The sequence below is a fragment of the Cannabis sativa genome, chromosome 9 (assembly GCF_029168945.1).
Source record: "Cannabis sativa cultivar Pink pepper isolate KNU-18-1 chromosome 9, ASM2916894v1, whole genome shotgun sequence".
In the NCBI taxonomy this organism is placed as follows: Eukaryota; Viridiplantae; Streptophyta; class Magnoliopsida; order Rosales; family Cannabaceae; genus Cannabis; species Cannabis sativa.
The window spans coordinates 3576106-3596459 of NC_083609.1; the positions used below are offsets into that span (position 1 = coordinate 3576106).

Below are 20354 nucleotides of genomic sequence, written 5' to 3' on the forward strand. Positions count from 1 at the left end.
AATGCTTGTCTATGATTTTGTCACACCTATTTTTAAATATCTTTAATACAAGGGCCCTTATTAATAATTAAGAATTAATTCAACACATTAGTTGTTAGTATTGCTATTAATTGATTTGGATTCATGTTTGCCCACTTAATTTTTTTTTATTTCTTTCCTCTTTTTTTTCATTAAAAAATTTACTCTTCCTTAAAGAAATCTATTCATACTAAAATGAGACATAAAACTTGGTAATTGTTTTTAATTTAAATATATGAAAAAGCCATATTAGTTTGAACAAATAAAAATTGTAGCTTTTCATGGAAGATTATTACAATGAACACACATTAAAAAAAAATTGAGAATATTATTTGTTTTACATAACTTATCAAAAAACAACATATATACTAAGTTCAAGTCAACTTTGAAATTAGCTTATTTTCATTTATTTTTTATCATGACACTCTTTTAGGTTTGACCACTTAATACAGAATCTTCACCTTTCATTATCTTGACAATGCAAAATCCTTTGTCAAAACCAAAGACAACCCTAAAAGAAAAAGTAATGTTAGTACATATATGATCACACAATAAAAGTAAGAAGATGAATAAATAATTTGGAAATTTTTAAAAATAAGCAAATAAGCTTAGTGATTTATTCCTTTGATGGATTCAACGGCCCAAACTCTTCCAAGATCATAATTAAAAGTATTTTCAAGCCTACAAATCAATTAAAATTACCAGAGTAAGAATTACATAAAATATATATATATATCTTTATATAAATGAATATAAATAGTTTACTTATAAGTGAAAAATGCCATAAACGAGCAGTTCCATCCATAGAGACAGTGATTATTATAGAAAGCTCAGAAAGAACACAAAGTTCCAAACTAATTTATTATTAACGACCACAAAGATTATTAAAAAACATAAATTAGGACTATTCAGCAAAATTATAATGCTGAGTTTTTGTTTTCTGCTTTTAGTTTTTCGAAAATCTCTCTTTTTGTAAAAACTACTAAAACTAATTTTGTTACAGTTAAAAACTAAAATTTATTGATTTACCAACCAATAAAAATACTTTTGGAGCTTAAAAAATCCAAAAATAATTTTTAAAAGCCCGACCAGCCAGGACCATTAATATCTTCTAACAAAATCATTACATAATGAAAAATAAAGTAATATACATACCAAAATGGACAACAACACATCTAATGAAGTCTTTGTGTGCTTCAACCTCTATGATTTTCTCCATTGTTTTATAATTGTAAACGCGAATGAATCCGTCATCAGAGCCAGTTACAATCCAATTTTTGCTAGCTATGAACTTTGCTGATCTCACTAAAGAAAAAAGAAAAATTTTATTATAACTCATCACTTGGTTTGGAATGTGTATTAATGAATGTTATGTACTTGGTGAGTTTGTGACTTTGAAAGATTTTTCTAATTTCTGAAACAATGTGAGCAAAAAATGTTATTAATTAGAAGAATGTTTCAAATGAAGGAAATTATTACATAAGTTTGGAAATTAGAGAATTGTCCATTTTTGGGCCCTTGCTTGGGATTGGTGGTTCCATAGAGTAACATTTCCACTATATAAACTTGTTAGAATCCTGAATGAATTAAAAATTAATATAATTAATTACCCAATAATTAGTATCATATTATTTAGTTTAATTTCAAAGAACTAAATTTATTTTACCATGGATGAGTTGGATGCACATCTACTGATTTGACTCTCTCAGAGTTTTGAGCAAATTCCATCTGATTTAAAATATAAGAAGAAATATCAATAAATAAATTATTAAAAATATTTAGTTTATAGAATAAAATATAAAACAACTGTAGTACCACCTCAAATTTCAGTGCTTGCTGATTTTCCTGAAAACAATATAGGACAATCACAATTTGTTAGCTCCAATTAAAAATTTTGGTAATGGCACCTAATCCTACAATGTAGACTCAATCCAAGCTAACAGAAACAGAAACACTTGAGCTGTTAGGCAGAAAATACAACTGGGAAAGTGAATTTCAGTTCAATTACTACATCAGAGAACATAAAAACACTTAATGCATAAGAAGAATAACCAAGGGAACACATTGTAAGCACCTTTCCACCAACACATTTGTAAGAAAACAAAAAACAACCTTTACTTCAATCCCACTGCCTAACACAAATATTGAATTAAACAATTCTCACCCATTTTAACATACTGTACTTTAAATTCAAGAACCAAACTTTCTGAAGTGACAACAAGTCACACCATGAAAAACTTATATGAGAGAGTCCTTTACACAAAAACAGCAAATTTATATATACAAAGTATATTTTGTGGATAAAATTTTCAAATATTGTTTTGATGAAAGAGCTACATTAAGCTAATTGGTACAAAAGTAATTATTTAGCAGAATAAATAAATAAAATTATACCGCATTTATAACAAAACCTTTCTGTTTGGTTCCCGGGAAATTTAGGGAGAGAAAAAAAAAGAAGAAGAGGAAAATAGTTATAAATTTTAGGCATTTAAAGAATACCCGAATTTTAGCTCAATTAAACATAACCCAGACATTCTTTGTCGGAAAAAACAAGAGCTGAAGAACAAGAAAGTGAAACAAAGAAAGGAGAAAACCGTACGAGCAACAGGTTGAAGAGCAGGAGAGAATTTGGTGAAGATGGGTCGGACAGGTTGAAAGGAGTCAACTTTAGAGATTTTGACTCCACTGAGCTCCGAAGTGACGAACCCAAGGTCGGAAACACCGCAACCATTGGTCTTTAGAGAAACTCTAATGGATGATGATGATGAGTCCGCTTTTGGAAAGGGAATTCGAGTGGAAGCAGCCATTGTTGAGGTTGGTAATGAGAAGAGAGTGGTTGTTGTTGTTGTTGGTTATCTCTCTGTCTCTGGTTTGAATTGAAGTAAGGTAAGTAAGTATGGCGTTTGGATAAGAAGGAAGAAGACGAAGAAGAAGAACTGTGTCAATATGGGCTCCTCTCAATTCTAAGGCCCATTTTAAATCACTTTTATTACATAAATACCCAATAAATTCAAACTTTACAAAATTAAATTATGATAGTTTAAAATAATTAATTTTATTAAATAAAAAAAATCATTCGGTGAAATATCTATCTTTTTTTAAATAAAAATAAATTAAAAGTTAAATATAAATCCTTATTTGAGTATAATTATATTAATGATATTCTATATATATATATAAACCGTAGGGTGTTAAGTGTTACTTAGAGAAAAGAAAAAAATTATTATTATTTGAGTGTGTGTTGAAGTTGAAGTAGTAATTAAGTATGGAAACAAAAAAGGCATCCTTCATATAAATTTTGATGGTAACTAAAATCTTCCTCTATTCTTCTTCTTCTTCTTTTTTCTTCTTTAATTCATTCATGAATTCTTCATTTATTAGTGAAAGAGAATTAATTAACTTTAAGAGAGTGAAGTAGTGAGTGAGATATATTAAGTATAACATAAATACCCCAAAAGCAATAACAAATTAAACCAAATCAATAATTCTAGTTTTCTGTACAAATTAAGCTCATGACTTATTATTACAAAGGAAAATGGATTAATCATATATATGACTACTTTTAATTATGCTTTGTACAGAAAATTACATTGGAAAACTTCTTATCAGTACAACTTAAAATTTGAATTAATAAATTCAATAGCTTGATTAAGCAAAATTATGACACTACCATTTTTGATTAATTATTAATCTTGTTATTTTAAGATTTTTTATTATTATTATTATTTTTTGACCAATGACACTTCATTTTTTTTAATTGTAAAATATATGATCAATTGATTGAAAGAGTGTAATTTATAAAAACTAATATTTTTTTTTCTTTTTTTAATATAGGGAACTCCATCAAACCAACTAAAACAAATTACAACGGAAGAGAAAAGTTACTCTCAACAAGATATTATAATATGGGAAAGACAGGAAAATTTCAAGGTAACAAAAATTCTCTAAAAAATTTCTTGGAACATTATTTAAAATAAATACAATATTAATAATTTGTGCAAATCATGTCTTATAGTAACGTTTGGATTATTAGATTAACAAGAACATAGATTTTTTTTTTAAAAAAAATGAAACTATTGTTATTGTATTAAATTCATAACACAACTAGCTAGCTATGAGATTCACATATATATTTTTAATTATGTTATGTATGTTTATGAATGAGTTTTAGAGTGTATGTATAATTCATTAATAAATTTTTGTTAATAATTACAGGAGCAAAATTTAACTGAGTGGTCATCACCACTAAAATTATTGAGTCAAGATAAAGAAGCATTGTTGAAAGTTCCAGTTTTATTTGCTTCCTTCGATCAAACGAGCCGATTAGCTTCTGGATACGGCGCTTGTTCTGTGATAGCAATACTCATTGCTCACTGGCTTCACTGCAACCCAAAATTAATCCCCACAAGGGTACAATTTGAATCCCTAATCCTGCAAGGCTCTTCTGAGTGGCAAGCACTCAGCAACGAATCCTCTTATTACGAGAACAAATTTTCCAACAATCACTTCGATATAGAGACTGTGATAAATGTTGGTATCAGACCAGTCTCTATTTGCACAGATAGGTCAGTAACGGGGATGTTCGGGGTTGAAAAATTCGCCTTGTTGAAAGATATGTTCTCTTTAGACAATATGTGGGAGAACATAACTAAGGATTTAACAACAGAGCCGAAAATTTTCGTCGTGGGTTGAAACGATCACTTCTTTGTCTTAAAACTAGAACTTCATGCTTGTTATATTATTGATTCATATGGAAGTAGACTATTTCGAGGGTGCAACCAAGCTTATATGCTTAAATTTGACGATTCAAGTGTAATACACGGCACCGATCAACAAATTCTTTGCACGGGCAAAGATTGCTGCAAGGAATATATGAGAAAGTTTTTAAGCAGTAATATTGTTATGAAACTGGAGAAGGAATACAAGAGGGGATACATTCAATTACCTTATCTATATGAGAAGTTGCAAGTAGACATGAGCTATATGTGCTTAAATGCTCCATCGCCAGTATCATCTTCATCGTCGTCTTCCTATGATGGTCCATCTTCCCTTCAATTGTGATGATTCTTCTTTTCTTAGAGATGCTCATCCTCCTCATGAAGAGTAAATAAGAGTTGTGTTATGTAAATGTTCGGTTAATATGTAAATTTATTTATTTTATTATTTTGTGTTTATGTAAAGATTTAATTAATATGTAAATTTATTTATTTTGTTGGAAATATTTAAATAAATTTTAAATTTAATTATATGTGAGGAATTAAATTTAATTAGTACTACAAACAGTCTTCAATAGTGACTAATGTATATCATCACTTTAATCTAAGAAAATAAATCAAAGTATATGTAAATAAATTCTAACAATTGCCTTATAATTATAAATAAGTTAAGTTTTGTATGATCATGCCTAATAACAAAGGTGATATTATATCTCCAAGGAATAAACATAATAAAGTGTTTCTCGATATTCAAATGGGATTATTTAGCTAAATTAGTACACTAAAATAATTTAATAAACCCAACATGTTTATTTTGAGTCTAACTGCCTTAGTATGGTAAATAACCTCCAATAAAAATTAATCTTAAGATACAAATTCCAGTTTGTAAATTAAATGGATGTAAAGCAGTACAACAAAGACTCTTACAACAATTTACCTTTAGATCTTGATTAACCAACTAAGATTCTCCCTTAGATTCGAAGACAAGCTCCCCTTGCTTCGATTGAGAGTAGCTGGTACTAGAAAAGAATAGTAGCAGTTAAAAATTTATTCATAGATAAAGTGGATATATCAAGCTTCGCAACTGAGTCATATAGTATCAAGGTTGGCCATAGCATTCTCTTTCTAAAAACAGAGAAAATGTGAGATGAAACAATGAAGTTTGGACTACACTAGTGTTTGGTTGGAAGGAATGAAAACATAGGAATGAGAATGGAAATGGGAATAGGAATGGAATGGAATAAAATTTAAAATACATAAAAATAATTGATAAGAAAATTATTAAATTTTTTCTCATCATGCATTGGAATAGTCTTTCCTTCCATTTTAAAATGGAATAGTCAGTCCACTAAAATGGTGGAAAGATCATTCCATTGGAATGGCATTCCAACACATTAATATGCAACCAAACAAAGGAATGGAATGAAGATTGTTTCATTTCCTTTCCATTCTATTTCATTACCTTCAACCAAACGCCAAGTTCTATAAAGCACATATTTATCTTGTGGCTGACAATTTTACAGAATCTTAAAATTAGGAAATTGATCTCCAAGTTTGACACAAATATTAACAAGGTATGTTTATTATGCGAGGATAAAGATGAAACAGTTAGCCCTCTTTGAATGTTTTTACAATAGACAAAGTCTTAAAAAAAAACTAAAGCACTGACTTCATTGGCATGTCCAATCTATTTATTTTGAGCAAATGCTGAAAAGTATAATGAAAGATAAACCGATTAGCAAGCACATGAAGCAAATATTGTCAACCATCATTGCGACCTTGGTGTTTTATTTATAAAAAAGTAAGGAATGATGCTTCTTGGTCTTCAAAGATTTGGAGAATGAAAAAAAAACAGTACAACAAATTCAGCAAGATGTTAAGTATATAATTTTATATGTACTTCTTGAGAAAATTGTGGATATAGATTGAATTGATTTGATTTGTAATCGGGTATATAACATAAAAAACAAGTTTGTGGTTATAAATTTAAAAGAGAATCATGAAATAAATATTAAATAAAAGCCTGAACTAAAAATTTAAAAATCAATTTTATTTATTTGATCATTGTGGTTCTTTACTTTCTTAGTTTGGTAATATTTTTTACTTTTTTTACATTTAAAAGTAGTTTTTTTTCTTTTTTTTGTATTTTTACGAAAGTCCACATAGCAACCTATATAAAAATTATCGGAGCAATTCAAACTGTAAATTAAAAAAATGGTATATGAAGTAATTTCTCATGCTTTTGTACTTTTTGTTAAACATTCTCCTAACAAAGTGTCTTACTTTTTGATAAGAAACTCTTAAATTCCTGCATATCGTCATTTTATTAACTTTTCTATTTATTTTGAGCTTAATACTCTATTATTAAATAATTTGTTTTAAAGTCTTATTTTTCATTAAAAAAAAGTTGAAAATAAATGTTATTTATTTATTTATTTGTTTATTTGCATTCTACCAGAAGCAAAATAAGAAGAGTTTTAATATTCAGTACTGATAAAGAAGGGATTGACGATGTTTCTACTAGTAAATGTCACTCTCATAATCAAGCTTCACTCTTCTAATCTTCTTCAATCTTCACCCTTACCATTTCATATATCTAAATTTTCCTTCTTACTTTCTAAAAAAATTTTGTTTTTACTAGTGTGGATGAACTCTTGAAGAAATTCAATGCTTGTCTATGATTTTGTCACACCTATTTTTAAATATCTTTAATACAAGGGCCCTTATTAATAATTAAGAATTAATTCAACACATTAGTTGTTAGTATTGCTATTTGTTACAAATTAACAACCTCAGCTTGATTTGAAATATGAAATTAACAAGACATATAAACCAGAAAAATAAAAACCAGCAAGAAATTAATAACAGAGAAAAGAAAATAAAAGACACAAGAGGATTTAGAGGGGTTCGAACTTTCCTCTACAATTAGTAGAGAGCCTATTCTCCTTGAACTCCCTTCAAGGAATCCTTTTCACTATGATTAATGGCAGATTACAAACTTGGTTCAAGATAACTTGAACTTGATACAATGGTGATCTTTCTCCCTTGAGCAATATTCAAATGAAACTTAGAGCACTTAGGAAACACCCTTGAAGACCCTTGCTTCTTTCTGGTTTCTCAATTCTGCTCCTCTCTCTTTCATCTCTAACCTTCTTGCTACAAGATACAATAAAACCTCACCATACAATATCTCCCTGATTTTTTCACTCAATCTTATTTCTGCACTAACTAAAAATTGATCCAAGGCCTCCTTTTATAACATAAGGATCCTGGTTACAAAAGGTTGTTACATAACAGAAAGAATTAACTAAAATAATCGAAAACAAAGCAAAGAAACAAGAGAGGCCAAGTGAAGTGTCTTTATACATGCCATGTCATCTTAGTCTTTAGGTAGAAGGTTTATTTAGGACTGATATAGCAACAAATTCCACCTCAGTTCTAGATAAACCTTGAAAGAAAAAATTCCCTGAAGATCATGGTTCTAGGTGACAATCGGATTAGCCTTTTTCCATACTTAGAAGTTTCACACAGTACTGAAACTTGCTAAGTGTTAAAACCTTTGTTCCCATATCTGCTGGGTTCTCTTCACTAGGCACTTTTTCTATGTTGATTTGCCCTTGTGTAACTTTCTCTCTAATGAAGTGATACCTTACTTCAATATGCTTTGTTCTGTCATGAAAGACAGGATTTTTACAAAGATATAGAGCACTTTGGCTATCTGTGAAAACAGTAGCTTTTCCAACATAGAGTTTTAGCTCTTTTAACATGCCTTGAATCCATAGACCTTCTTTGAGAGCTTCTGTTGCAGCAATGTACTCAGCTTCTGTGGTTGAAAGAGCTACAACAGGTTGAATTTGTGATTTCCAACTGACACAATTTCCTGAAATTAGAAATACATAGGCTGTTGTTGATTTTCTTGAGTCTCTATCTCCTGCAAAGTCAGAATCTACAAAGCCTTCTATCTGAACTGTGTCTTGATTTCTTTTAAACTTTAATCCCAGATCAGTAGTCATGTTGATGTATCTTAGTAACCACTTCATAGCAGCCCAATGGAGTTTTCCTGGGTTCCCCATGTATTTGCTTAGAACACTTGCAAAGATGTGCAATATCAGGTCGAGTACAGACCATGGAGTACATGAGAGAACCTATAACATTCGAATATGGTATGTCCTTCATATCATTCTTCTCCTTTTCTGTCTTTGGACAATTTTTGTTGCTTAACTGAAATTGACTTGACAGAGGTTGAGTAGCAGGTTTTGAGCCATTCATTTGAAACTTGCTAACTACCTTTTCAAGGTAGTTTTTCTGACTTAGAAACAGAGTGTTCTCCTTCCTATCCCTCTGGATATTCATCCCAAGTATCTTACTTGCAGCCCCCAAATCTTTCATTTCAAATTCAGATTTCAGAATCTCTTTAATTCTTTCTACCTTTGTTCTTTCTTTGCTAATCAATAGCATGTCATCTACATATAGTAGAAGGTATTCAGCTTGAAGAATACTTGAACCTTTGTAGTATAGACAAGTGTCATACATGCTCCTTACAAAACCATGCTGTGTAATAAAAGAGTCAAATCTTTTATTCCATTGCCTTGGTGCCTGCTTTAATCCATATAAGGATTTTTTCAAGTGACAAACATAGTCCTTAGCACTTCCTTTTTCATAGCCTTCTGGCTGTTCCATAAAGATTTCTTATTCTAGATCTCCATTTAGGAATGTTGTAGTGACATCCATTTGCTCAAGTTCTAGATCATATTGAGCAACCAGTGCAAGCATAATTCTTATTGTCTTGTACTTCACAACTGGTGAGAATATCTCATTAAAATCTATGCCTTCTTTTTGACTAAAGCCCTTTGCAACTAGCCTTGCCTTATACCTTGGTTGTTCATCTTCCCTCATTCCTGGTTTTACCTTGAAAAGCCATTTGCAGCTTATTACCCTTCTCCCATGAGGTCTTCTTATCACAATCCAAGTCTTGTTCTTGGTTAGTGATCCCATTTCATCATCCATAACTTTGTTCCAAAGCTTGGCTTCTTTACTTGTTATTGCTTCAAGATAGTTCTTTGGCTCAATTCTGGTCAGATCAGTAGCAGTTATAAATGCATATGCAAGCATGTCAGCAAGAGCATTAAATCCATATCTCTGTGTTGCTTTTGGCACCCTTCTTTCCCTGTCTCGAACTAGCTGATAATCCTGAATATTTGAAGCATTTTCTTGGTCAGGTTCCATGTCTTCTTCCTCATATTCAGCAGGTGCATCATGAGGTTCCACCTGATTAGGGTTAGGTGTTTGTTGTGTTGGTTCCAGGTGTTCCACCTGATTTGGATTTGGTGCATTCATCTGCAGGGCCAGCCCTGAAAATATATGGGCCCAAGAAAGATTAAATTTTGGGGCCCTTAAAAATATATAAAAAAAAAATCAAAAAAAGAGTGTTATGGGATTTGAACCGATGACCTTAAACATTATGCCATCCACCTCAACCAACTAAGCTATGAATTTTTGTTGCTTATATTACACTTAAATTTCACTTAAATAAAAGCCTAATATTTTTTTTTTATTTTTTATTTTGGGCCCCCGGAAAGTGTGGGCCCTAGGCACGGGCCTAGCCCGCCTATGCCTAGGGCCGGCCCTGACAAGGAGGTCGTCTTTTTCTGATATACCAAGATCTCAAAGCGTGAGATATGCAGCCACATCACCAAGCTTTGAGTTTACTGATGTTCAAAGGCCAAGAGGCCAAAAGAAGAAAGGAGCTTTAAAAGAAATTAAAGGAGCTCTTAATAAGATCTTCAAAGGTCTTTTTAAGAGTAAAAAAAAGCACCTTTCCGAGAATGCGGAGACGAAAATTCCAGGAGCGCCCGTAAATTCAGAGGCAAGTGATCACGATTATCAGTCTGATCATTTTGCTAATGAACCTAATCATCCTATCCGCGATAATATAACAGAAGAAGAAGAGAGTTTCGAATTTGTTACACCTAGGAATAGCTTTGAATTTGTTATTCCTAGGAATCTTTAGAGTGAAGATGATGACCAAAATAGAAGAAATTCATTTTGGATAAAAATGTAATAATAAAGATTTTATTATAATATATATATGTTTCTGTTGTTATAAATTTTATTAATATTATATTAGAAAGATTTTCTTAGATATTTTCAAACTGAGTAATATATAAATTTCTGTTTGCTATCATATGTAAAATTTAAGCACATTTAAATTATGTCTTAATACATATGTTTCTGTTGTTATAAATTTTCTTAATATTATATTACAAAGATTTTCTTAGATATTTTCAAACTGAGTAATATATAAATTTCTGTTTGCTATCATATATAAAATTTAAGCACATTTAAATTATGTCTTAATACATATGTTTCTGTTGTTATAAATTAAAAAAAATCATATTAGCTCTTATATAATTATTTATTAGGTTTTCTTAGAGATACATATATATATGTCTATTATAATATATATATATATAAATTTTATGGAGAGAGATAGAAATTTATCATTATAATATACTTTGTAATTAAAAACTAAATAAAAATAAAATTAATATAGAATTTTAAAGTAGAAAAAATTATTAATAACTTTGTTGCAAAAAATTTATTAGAGAAGAACTTGATACTTGTATATATATATATATAAAAGTAATATAATTTTTCAAAGAAAAAGAAAAAATTGTCCAATAGTTATATCATAGTACAAGGAGGTCGTCTTTTTCTGATATACCAACAACTTTGAGTACAAGGAGCAGGGCCGGCCCTGAAAATATATGGGCCCAAGAAAGATTAAATTTTGGGGCCCTTAAAAATATATAAAAAAAAAATCAAAAAAAGAGTGTTATGGGATTTGAACCCATGACCTTAAACATTATGCCATCCACCTCAACCAACTAAGCTATGAATTTTTGTTGCTTATATTACACTTAAATTTTACTTAAATAAAAGCCTAATAATTTTTTTTTTTTATTTTGGGCCCCCGGAAAGTGTGGGCCCTAGGCACGGGCCTAGCCCGCCTATGCCTAGGGCCGGCCCTGACAAGGAGGTCGTCTTTTTCTGATATACCAAGATCTCAAAGCGTGAGATATGCAGCCACATCACCAAGCTTTGAGTTTACTGATGTTCAAAGGCCAAGAGGCCAAAAGAAGAAAGGAGCTTTAAAAGAAATTAAAGGAGCTCTTAATAAGATCTTCAAAGGTCTTTTTAAGAGTAAAAAAAAACACCTTTCCGAGAATGCGGAGACGAAAATTCCAGGAGCGCCCGTAAATTCAGAGGCAAGTGATCACGATTATCAGTCTGATCATTTTGCTAATGAACCTAATCATCCTATCCGCGATAATATAACAGAAGAAGAAGAGAGTTTCGAATTTGTTACACCTAGGAATAGCTTTGAATTTGTTATTCCTAGGAATCTTGAGAGTGAAGATGATGACCAAAATAGAAGAAATTCATTTTGGATAAAAATGTAATAATAAAGATTTTATTATAATATATATATATATATGTTTCTGTTGTTATAAATTTTATTAATATTATATTAGAAAGATTTTCTTAGATATTTTCAAACTGAGTAATATATAAATTTCTGTTTGCTATCATATGTAAACTTTAAGCACATTTAAATTATGTCTTAATACATATGTTTCTGTTGTTATTAATTTTCTTAATATTATATTACAAAGATTTTCTTAGATATTTTCAAACTGAGTAATATATAAATTTCTGTTTGCTATCATATATAAAATTTAAGCACATTTAAATTATGTCTTAATACATATGTTTCTGTTGTTATAAATTAAAAAAAATCATATTAGCTCTTATATAATTATTTTTTAGGTTTTCTTAGAGATACATATATATATATATATGTCTATTATAATATATATGTATATATATAAATTTTATGGAGAGAGATAAAAATTTATCATTTTAATATACTTTGTAATTAAAAACTAAATAAAAATAAAATTAATATAGAATTTTAAAGTAGAAAAAATTATTAATAACTTTGTTGCAAAAAATTTATTAGAGAAGAACTTGATACTTATATATATATATATCAAAGTAATATATATATATATCAAAGTAATATAATTTTTCAAAGAAAAAGAAAAAATTGTCCAATAGTTATATCATAGTACAAGGAGGTCGTCTTTTTCTGATATACCAACAACTTTGAGTACAAGGACAAGGAGGTCGTCTTTTTCTGATATACCAAGATCTCAAAGCGTGAGATATGCAGCCACATCACCAAGCTTTGAGTTTACTGATGTTCAAAGGCCAAGAGGCCAAAAGAAGAAAGGAGCTTTAAAAGAAATTAAAGGAGCTCTTAATAAGATCTTCAAAGGTCTTTTTAAGAGTAAAAAAAAGCACCTTTCCGAGAATGCGGAGACGGAAATTCCAGGAGCGCCCGTAAATTCAGAGGCAAGTGATCACGATTATCAGTCTGATCATTTTGCTAATGAACCTAATCATCCTATCCGCGATAATATAACTGTAAAGCCCGCTTAGTTAATTTGGAAATTATCAGTTGTTTATGTTTAAATTATGAAATTATTTATAGCTATTTAAATAATTTATTACTGTTATTTACGGAATTCAGAAATGCATGATTATGTCATCAGTAGCTTTTATATTTCGCATTTCCGGTGTCCGGTATTTTGGAACTCGGCGTTTGGCTCAGTAGAAATCACAACTTAGTATGTTAGTATTTTGGGGACGGGTTTTAGACATTGGGAATGTCGGGAATGGCCGGGAATTTAGAATTTCCCAAAAATACCCCTTTAGTATGATTTATGTGATTTTATGATGGAGGGGCAAAATGGTCTTTTTGCCCCAATGACTTTTTGTCTTTTAGTGACTTTTATTTGGAAATTAAATGTTTATTTTAATTGTTTTGTGGCTGAAATAAATGAGATAAATGACTTTGTTTTATTCTCCATTTTTTACAAAATTTGTCTAAGTGTTGAAAAGAAAGAAAATTTCAAAGAAACACTCTCTTTTCCTCTCTATTTTCGGCTGAAGCATTTGGGGTGCATGAACTGATTTTCTCTTTGATTTCCAAGCAACTTTCATCCATTCTTAAGATCCTTTGCAAGCTAGGTTAGCTCATCTTCTTCCTTCCTTAAAATTCTTGAGTTTTTGATGAAAATATGAGTAAATGCATGTTAATTTGAATGTTGTTCTTCTTGCTTGTGATTGTTGTTATTTTTATGTTCAAATGTTTGGATTAATTATGTTTAGTTAGGTTGGAAAGCATGCTAGATAGGTTGTGCAAAGCTTGAAAATTTTCTATGCAAAATGTGTGATTTTGATGAAATAGTGTGTAATCTGTTACTATGTTGTTGCTGTTGTTCTTGTATGTTTTCAGAAGCTTATTCATGCTTAGTTAAGTAGAATTAACTAGGTTTGGATGCATGTTAGTGGATTTAACCAAGTTTGAGTTTTGGAACTCAAAGCTTGGTCTTTAATGGTGATTTTTGTATATGTGTTTTCTGGGTGGTTTTGATGCCTTGGATTTGTTCTAGGGATAGTTTAGAGCAGTGTCCGGAAAGTTTGGGACCAATTGGGGTTGAATTGGTCGAGTTATGAGAATTTTAGTTGGCTGCTCGCGAGGAACCGGAATTCCGGTTGTGCATCCGAATTCGGATGAGGGTTCGATAATTCCCGAACCGGAATTCGGTTGGGCAACCTGGTCTGTACGGGTTGGGGAATTTTTCCGAACCCTAGTATTCCTCGTTTTTAGGTTTTTAGGGGTATTGCCATGCTTTTTATCGATAGGGAAACTTTTAGTTCTTAGTTTTAGTCCCCGGAAGTGATTTAGCGTGTCAACTTATAGCGTTGTGATTTTTATGGTTTAGGAGCCGCAATCCGCCGCTCGGCTTCGGTTCCGGTCGGGTTGACCGCACACCCGAAATCGGAATCCGTGTAAGATTAGTATAACGGTATGCATATGTAGATTACATGTTTAGCGTGCATGTAGGAAGCCCGCTAGATTACATTAGTTATGTATTTAGGCTTCGAACCATCCAACCCCGTCACGTCGGTACAGATGTGCCGGAGTATGACCAAGACGGCGGAGTATGACCAGGTTCGACCGATCAGCCGACATTTAGTTGGTGGTTCGTGCTATTGACCTATCCCGTCGGTACGAGCCGGAGTATGACCAAGAATGTGAGTATGACCGGCTCGACCGATCGGAGGATACTTGTCAATAGTACCGTCCCCCGAACGTTCAAAACTCGCACCATGTTGGACATGGCAAGAGTGGGCTCGGTACCATGTTGGACATGGCAGTAGCGGGACTCAGTATCGTGTTGGACACGGCAGTTAGTTATGTATGATATTATTATGCTTTTCTTACTGAGTCTGTCGACTCACAGTTTATGTTCATGTGTAGGTAAAGGCAAGGCTGTAGCTGATGGACCGTGAGCGAGCTTATGAGATTGTACATGTCGGGGCTGCTAGGCTCCGGAGCGTACGATCCCTGGGACAAAGAAGGCCGAGATTTTTGTAGAATCGTCGTTAGACGACTTTTATTTTGATGTAATAGTTAAACAGTTAAACTTTTTGTAAATATTTTTATAATCGGGATCCCGAGTCTTTTGTAATATGTTTTACAAGTTTAATCAAAAAGCAAAATTTTAATTAATCACGTTTTTCCATAAACCTCGTTGATTAGCAACGAGCTGCACAGTACGTTTAAAAATCACGTAATACGCCTAAGGTAGTTAGGGTGTTACAATAACAGAAGAAGAAGAGAGTTTCGAATATGTTACACCTAGGAATAGCTTTGAATTTGTTATTCCTAGGAATCTTGAGAGTGAAGATGATGACCAAAATAGAAGAAATTCATTTTGAATAAAAATGTAATAATAAAGATTTTATTATAATATATATATATATATATGTTTCTGTTGTTATAAATTTTATTAATATTATATTAGAAAGATTTTTTTAGATATTTTCAAACTGAGTAATATATAAATTTCTGTTTGCTATCATATGTAAAATTTAAGCACATTTAAATTATGTCTTAATACATATGTTTCTGTTGTTATAAATTTTCTTAATATTATATTACAAAGATTTTCTTAGATATTTTCAAACTGAGTAATATATAAATTTCTGTTTGCTATCATATATAAAATTTAAGCACATTTAAATTATGTCTTAATACATATGTTTCTGTTGTTATAAATTAAAAAAAATCATATTAGCTCTTATATAATTATTTATTAGGTTTTCTTAGAGATACATATATATATGTCTATTATAATATATATATAAATTTTATGGAGAGAGATAGAAATTTATCATTTTAATATACTTTGTAATTAAAAACTAAATAAAAATAAAATTAATATAGAATTTTAAAGTAGAAAAAATTATTAATAACTTTGTTGCAAAAAATTTATTAGAGAAGAACTTGATACTTATATATATATATATATATATATCAAAGTAATATAATTTTTCAAAGAAAAAGAAAAAAATGTCCAATAGTTATATCATAGTACAAGGAGGTCGTCTTTTTCTGATATACCAACAACTTTGAGTACAAGGAGCAGGGCCGGCCCTGAAAATATATGGGCCCAAGACGAATTAACTTTTAAGGCCCTCAAAAATATAAAAAAAAAATATAAAAAAGAGTGTTATGGGATTTGAACCCATGACCTTAAACATTATGCCATCCACCTCAACCAACTAAGCTATAGATATTTATTGCTTATATTACACTTAAATTTTACTTAAATAAAAGCCTAATAATTTTTTTTTATTTTATTTTGGGCCCCCGGAAAGTGTGGGCCCTAGGCACGGGCCTAGCCCGCCTATGCCTAGGGCCGGCCCTGTTCATCTGGCTTAAGATACCTGTAGGGTTAGTGCTAATATTTTCTGCAGCATCAATAGAATTGTTAGTAGATTTCAGACAAGGGAATTCATCTTCCCTAAAAATTACATCTCTACTATTTATTGTTCTGAAACCTTGTTCATCTTTTAGCCAAATTCTATAACCTTTAACACCTTGAGGATATCCTAAAAAAACACCTTTCACAGATCTAGGTTGTAGTTTACCTTCACTTTGATGAGCATAGGCTGTACAGCCAAATACTCTTAAATTTGACAGATCTGGTGGTTTGTTTGACCACTTCTGTTCAGGTGTCAAGAACTCTATTGCTGTAGAGGGGCTTCTATTCACCAGGTATGCTGCAGTCATGACAGCTTCTCCCCAAAATTTCTTGGGTAGTCCAAAACTGAACATCATGCACCTTGTTTTGTTGAGCAATGTTCTGTTCATCCTTTCAGCCACTCCATTTTGCTGTGGAGTTATTCTCACTGTTCTATGCCTTTGTATCCCATGATTTCTACAAAACTCATTAAACTCATCATTGCAAAATTCTAGTCCATTGTCAGTTCTTAAATTTTTAATCCTTCTCTCTATTAAATTTTCAATCAATAACTTCCATTGTTTGAATTTATCAAGTGCTTGATTTTTAGTTTTCAGCAAAAATATCCAAACTTTTCTAGAGTAATCATCTACAATAGACATGAAATAAGAGTTACCTCCATGAGTTGGGATTTTTTCTGGACCCCATAGATCAGAATGCACATAATCTAAAATTCCTTTAGATGTGTGTTTACCTACTTTGAAGCTCAATCTATGATGTTTACCCAAAATACAGCTTTCACAAAAGTCTACATTGCTGATTTTGTCCTTTCCTAACGAAATTTCGATCATAGATGACTTTCAAGCCCTTCTCACTTATGTGTCCTAATCTCCTATGCCAAAGGACTTGTCTTCTCATCTTCTTTATTTGTTGCTACAGGCGACCTCTCCATGCATATTGTTTCCAATCAAGTAGTACAGCCCATTAATCTTTTCTCCTTTGATGACAACCATAGAACCTTTGTTGATTTTCATGATTCCATGTTCAATTTTGTTTGTATACCCTGCATCATCTAGAGTTCCAACAGATATCAAATTCTTTGTGAGTTTAGGGACATACCTTACATCTTTGAGTGTTCTGATGATGCCATCAAACATTTTTATGCTAACATCTCCAATTCCTTCTATGTTGCAGGCATTGCTGTCTCCAAGAATTACTTTTCCACCTGTTGTAGGTCTGAAATTCTTTAACCATGGTTTTTGGTATGTCATGTGGAAAGTGCAGCCTGAGTCTAATATCCATTTGTCATTAGAGCACTTGGATGCCACCATTAGAACCTCTCCTGAGTCATAGCCATCTGTAAAGTTTGCTGAGTCATGATCTTCATGCTTGTTTCTACTTTTACCATCTTTCTTAAACCTGTTATTGTTTTTATATTTATTGAAATAACGATCCTCTCTTGTAGGAAGGGCTGTCTTCCCACACGTATAGCACTTATTATCTTCTTTAGAGCCATCTCTACTTGAATCTTTTGAAGTAGATCTTCCTTTCTTCTTGTACCCTGAGTTGCTGTAGTTTCTGTTTTGACTATTGGATCTTTGTGTGTTCCTTCCTCTTGTGAAGTGAACTTCCCCATTGGTTCTTGAAAGCTTTCCACTATTCTTTAATGACATTTCTTTTGAATAGATTGCCCCAATGATTTCCTCCAACACCAAACTATCTTTTGCATACAGAATTGTGTCCCTAAATTGATCATATTGTTGTGGTAGAGAGTTGAGGAGATATATGGCTTGATCCTCTTCCTCAATAGTAACATTTAAGCTGCAAAGATCAGATAACAACTTAGTAAATTCATTTAAATTTTCATCAATCGATTTACCTTCATCCATTCTAAAACCATAGAATTTTTGTTTTAAGTAAACCTGGCAGGCGAGAGATTTTGTCATGAAAGTTTGTTCCAATTTGTTCCACATTACGAAATTTCTTGTCTCTTCTCGAACCACCTTCCTCAAGATTTCATCTTCAAGGCTCAACACTATGGTGTTTCTTGCCTTTTTCAGAATTTCCTCCTTCTTGGATTTTTCCAATGTTGCAGACATTTTATCTTCTCCTTTCAAAGCTTCATCTAATCCCATGTTTCCAAGGTGAGCTTTCATCTTTTCCCTCCAAAGGAAGAAGTCATTCTTCCCACTGAACTTTTCTATATCCATCTTGGCAGTGGACATGATTTCTTGCTCCCCTTAACTCTGATTCTTGGTTTTCTTGGAGCTTCTGTTCAGACCAAGATTCAAACACTTGTTCTTCTATTTTCTGGTTTGATGCCAATGTTGTCAAGCTGAAAAACTTATGAAACATAAACCGCAAGCTCTGATACCATTTGTTACAAATTAACAACCTCAGCTTGATTTGAAATATGAAATTAACAAGACATATAGACCAGAAAAATAAAAACCAGCAAGAAATTAATAACAGAGAAAAGAAAATAAAAGACACAAGAGGATTTAGAGGGGTTCGAACTTTCCTCTACAATTAGTAGAGAGCCTATTCCCCTTGAACTCCCTTCAAGGAATCCTTTTCACTATGATTAATGGCAGATTACAAACTTGGTTCAAGATAACTTGAACTTGATACAATGGTGATCTTTCTCCCTTGAGCAATATTCAAATGAAACTTAGAGCACTTAGGAAACACCCTTGAAGACCCTTGCTTCTTTCTGGTTTCTCACCCCGCTCCTCTCTCTTTCATCTCTAACCTTCTTGCTACAAGATACAATAAAACCTCACCATACAATAGTCTCTCCCTGATTTTTTCACTCAATCTTATTTCTGCACTAACTAAAAATTGATCCAAGGCCTCCTTTTATAACATAAGGAACCTGGTTACAAAAGGTTGTTACATAACAGAGAGAATTAACTAAAATAACTGAAAAAACAGCAGCAAACAAGAGAGGCCAAGTGAAGTGTCTTTATACATGCCATGTCATCTTAGTCTTTAGGTAGAAGGTTTATTTAGGACTGATATAGCAACACTATTAATTGATTTGGATTCATGTTTGCCCACTTAATTTTTTTTTTTATTTTTTTCCTCTTTCTTTTCATTAAAAAATTTACTCTTTCTTAAAGAAACCTATTCATACTGAAATGAGACATGAAACTTGGTATACTTGTTTTTAATTTAAATACATGAAAAAGCCATATTAGTTTGAACAAATGAAAATTGTAGCTTTTCATAGAAGATTATTACCATAAACACACATTAAAAAAAAAATATAGAAGATTATTTGTTTTACATAACATATCATAAAACAACATATATACTAAGTTCAAGTCAACTTTGAACATTAGTTTATTTTCAATTATTTTATATCATGACTCTTTTAGGCTTGACCACTTAATACCGAATCTCTACCTTTCATTATCTTGATAATGAAAAATCCTTTGTCAAAACTAAAGATAAAAGAAAAAGTAATGTTAGTGCATATACGATGAGACCATAAAAGTAAGAAGATGAATAAATAATTGGGAAATTTTTAAAAATAAGCAAATAAGCTTACTGATTTATTCCTTTGATAATGTTACAATTCTTCAATATTCTTTTTTTTTTCTTTGATAATGAAATTAATTTAACATAATTAAAGAATGGATGAGAAAATATATATCCAAACTAGTTAATTATTAACGACCACAAATATTGTAAAAAAAACATAAATTAAAGATGATTCAGCAAAATTATAATGCTG

The 20354-nt window shown here is 31.3% G+C and overlaps 2 protein-coding genes across 6 annotated transcripts in view; one reads left to right on the plus strand and one right to left on the minus strand.

The window, feature by feature from the left end:
• LOC133030922 (probable GTP diphosphokinase CRSH, chloroplastic) overlaps positions 1-20354 on the plus strand; it is a 44457-nt gene that overhangs the window by 14494 nt on the left and 9609 nt on the right. Inside the window, exon 5 of one of the 2 annotated variants that reach the window (XM_061103985.1) lies at positions 1439-1450. The exons of the other annotated variant lie outside the window; for it this stretch is intronic. The gene's annotated coding sequence lies outside the window, so the exon portion shown is untranslated. Of the gene's footprint in view, positions 1-1438; positions 1451-20354 lie in introns of those variants that run through there. 2 annotated transcript variants of the gene reach the window in all.
• LOC115722776 (coatomer subunit beta'-1-like) lies at positions 222-3120 on the minus strand. 4 transcript variants are annotated; one of them, XR_009684452.1, is made up of 6 exons: positions 2618-3120; positions 1837-1863; positions 1685-1746; positions 1498-1595; positions 1174-1323; positions 222-699 (listed from the first exon to the last, which is right to left on the minus strand). XR_009684452.1 is itself a non-coding variant. In XM_061103990.1 (4 exons), the coding sequence occupies exons 1-4, from the start codon at positions 2747-2749 to the stop codon at positions 1511-1513; spliced, it is 306 nt and encodes a 101-aa protein (XP_060959973.1). In that variant the 5' UTR covers positions 2750-3117; the 3' UTR covers positions 1330-1510. The 4 variants fall into 4 exon arrangements, 2 of the variants coding, with proteins under 2 accessions (XP_060959972.1, XP_060959973.1); XR_009684453.1 differs by lacking the exon at positions 1498-1595 and having other exon boundaries at positions 2618-3119; XM_061103990.1 differs by lacking the exons at positions 222-699; positions 1174-1323 and having other exon boundaries at positions 1330-1595; positions 2618-3117.

What these genes read in the sequence shown, in the direction of transcription:
- LOC115722776 (XM_061103989.1), bottom strand. Translation starts at nt 2,825, where the DNA reads ATGGCTGCTTCCACTCGAATTCCCTTTCCAAAAGCGGACTCATCATCA. An exon ending in TGCTCTTCAACCTGTTGCTC is followed by an intron (nt 1,324 to 2,617) that starts GTACGGTTTTCT and finishes TTTTTTCTTTAG; the next exon opens with TGAGATCAGCAAAGTTCATA. An exon ending in ATGTGTTGTTGTCCATTTTG is followed by an intron (nt 700 to 1,173) that starts GTATGTATATTA and finishes ATTGATTTGTAG; the next exon opens with GCTTGAAAATACTTTTAATT.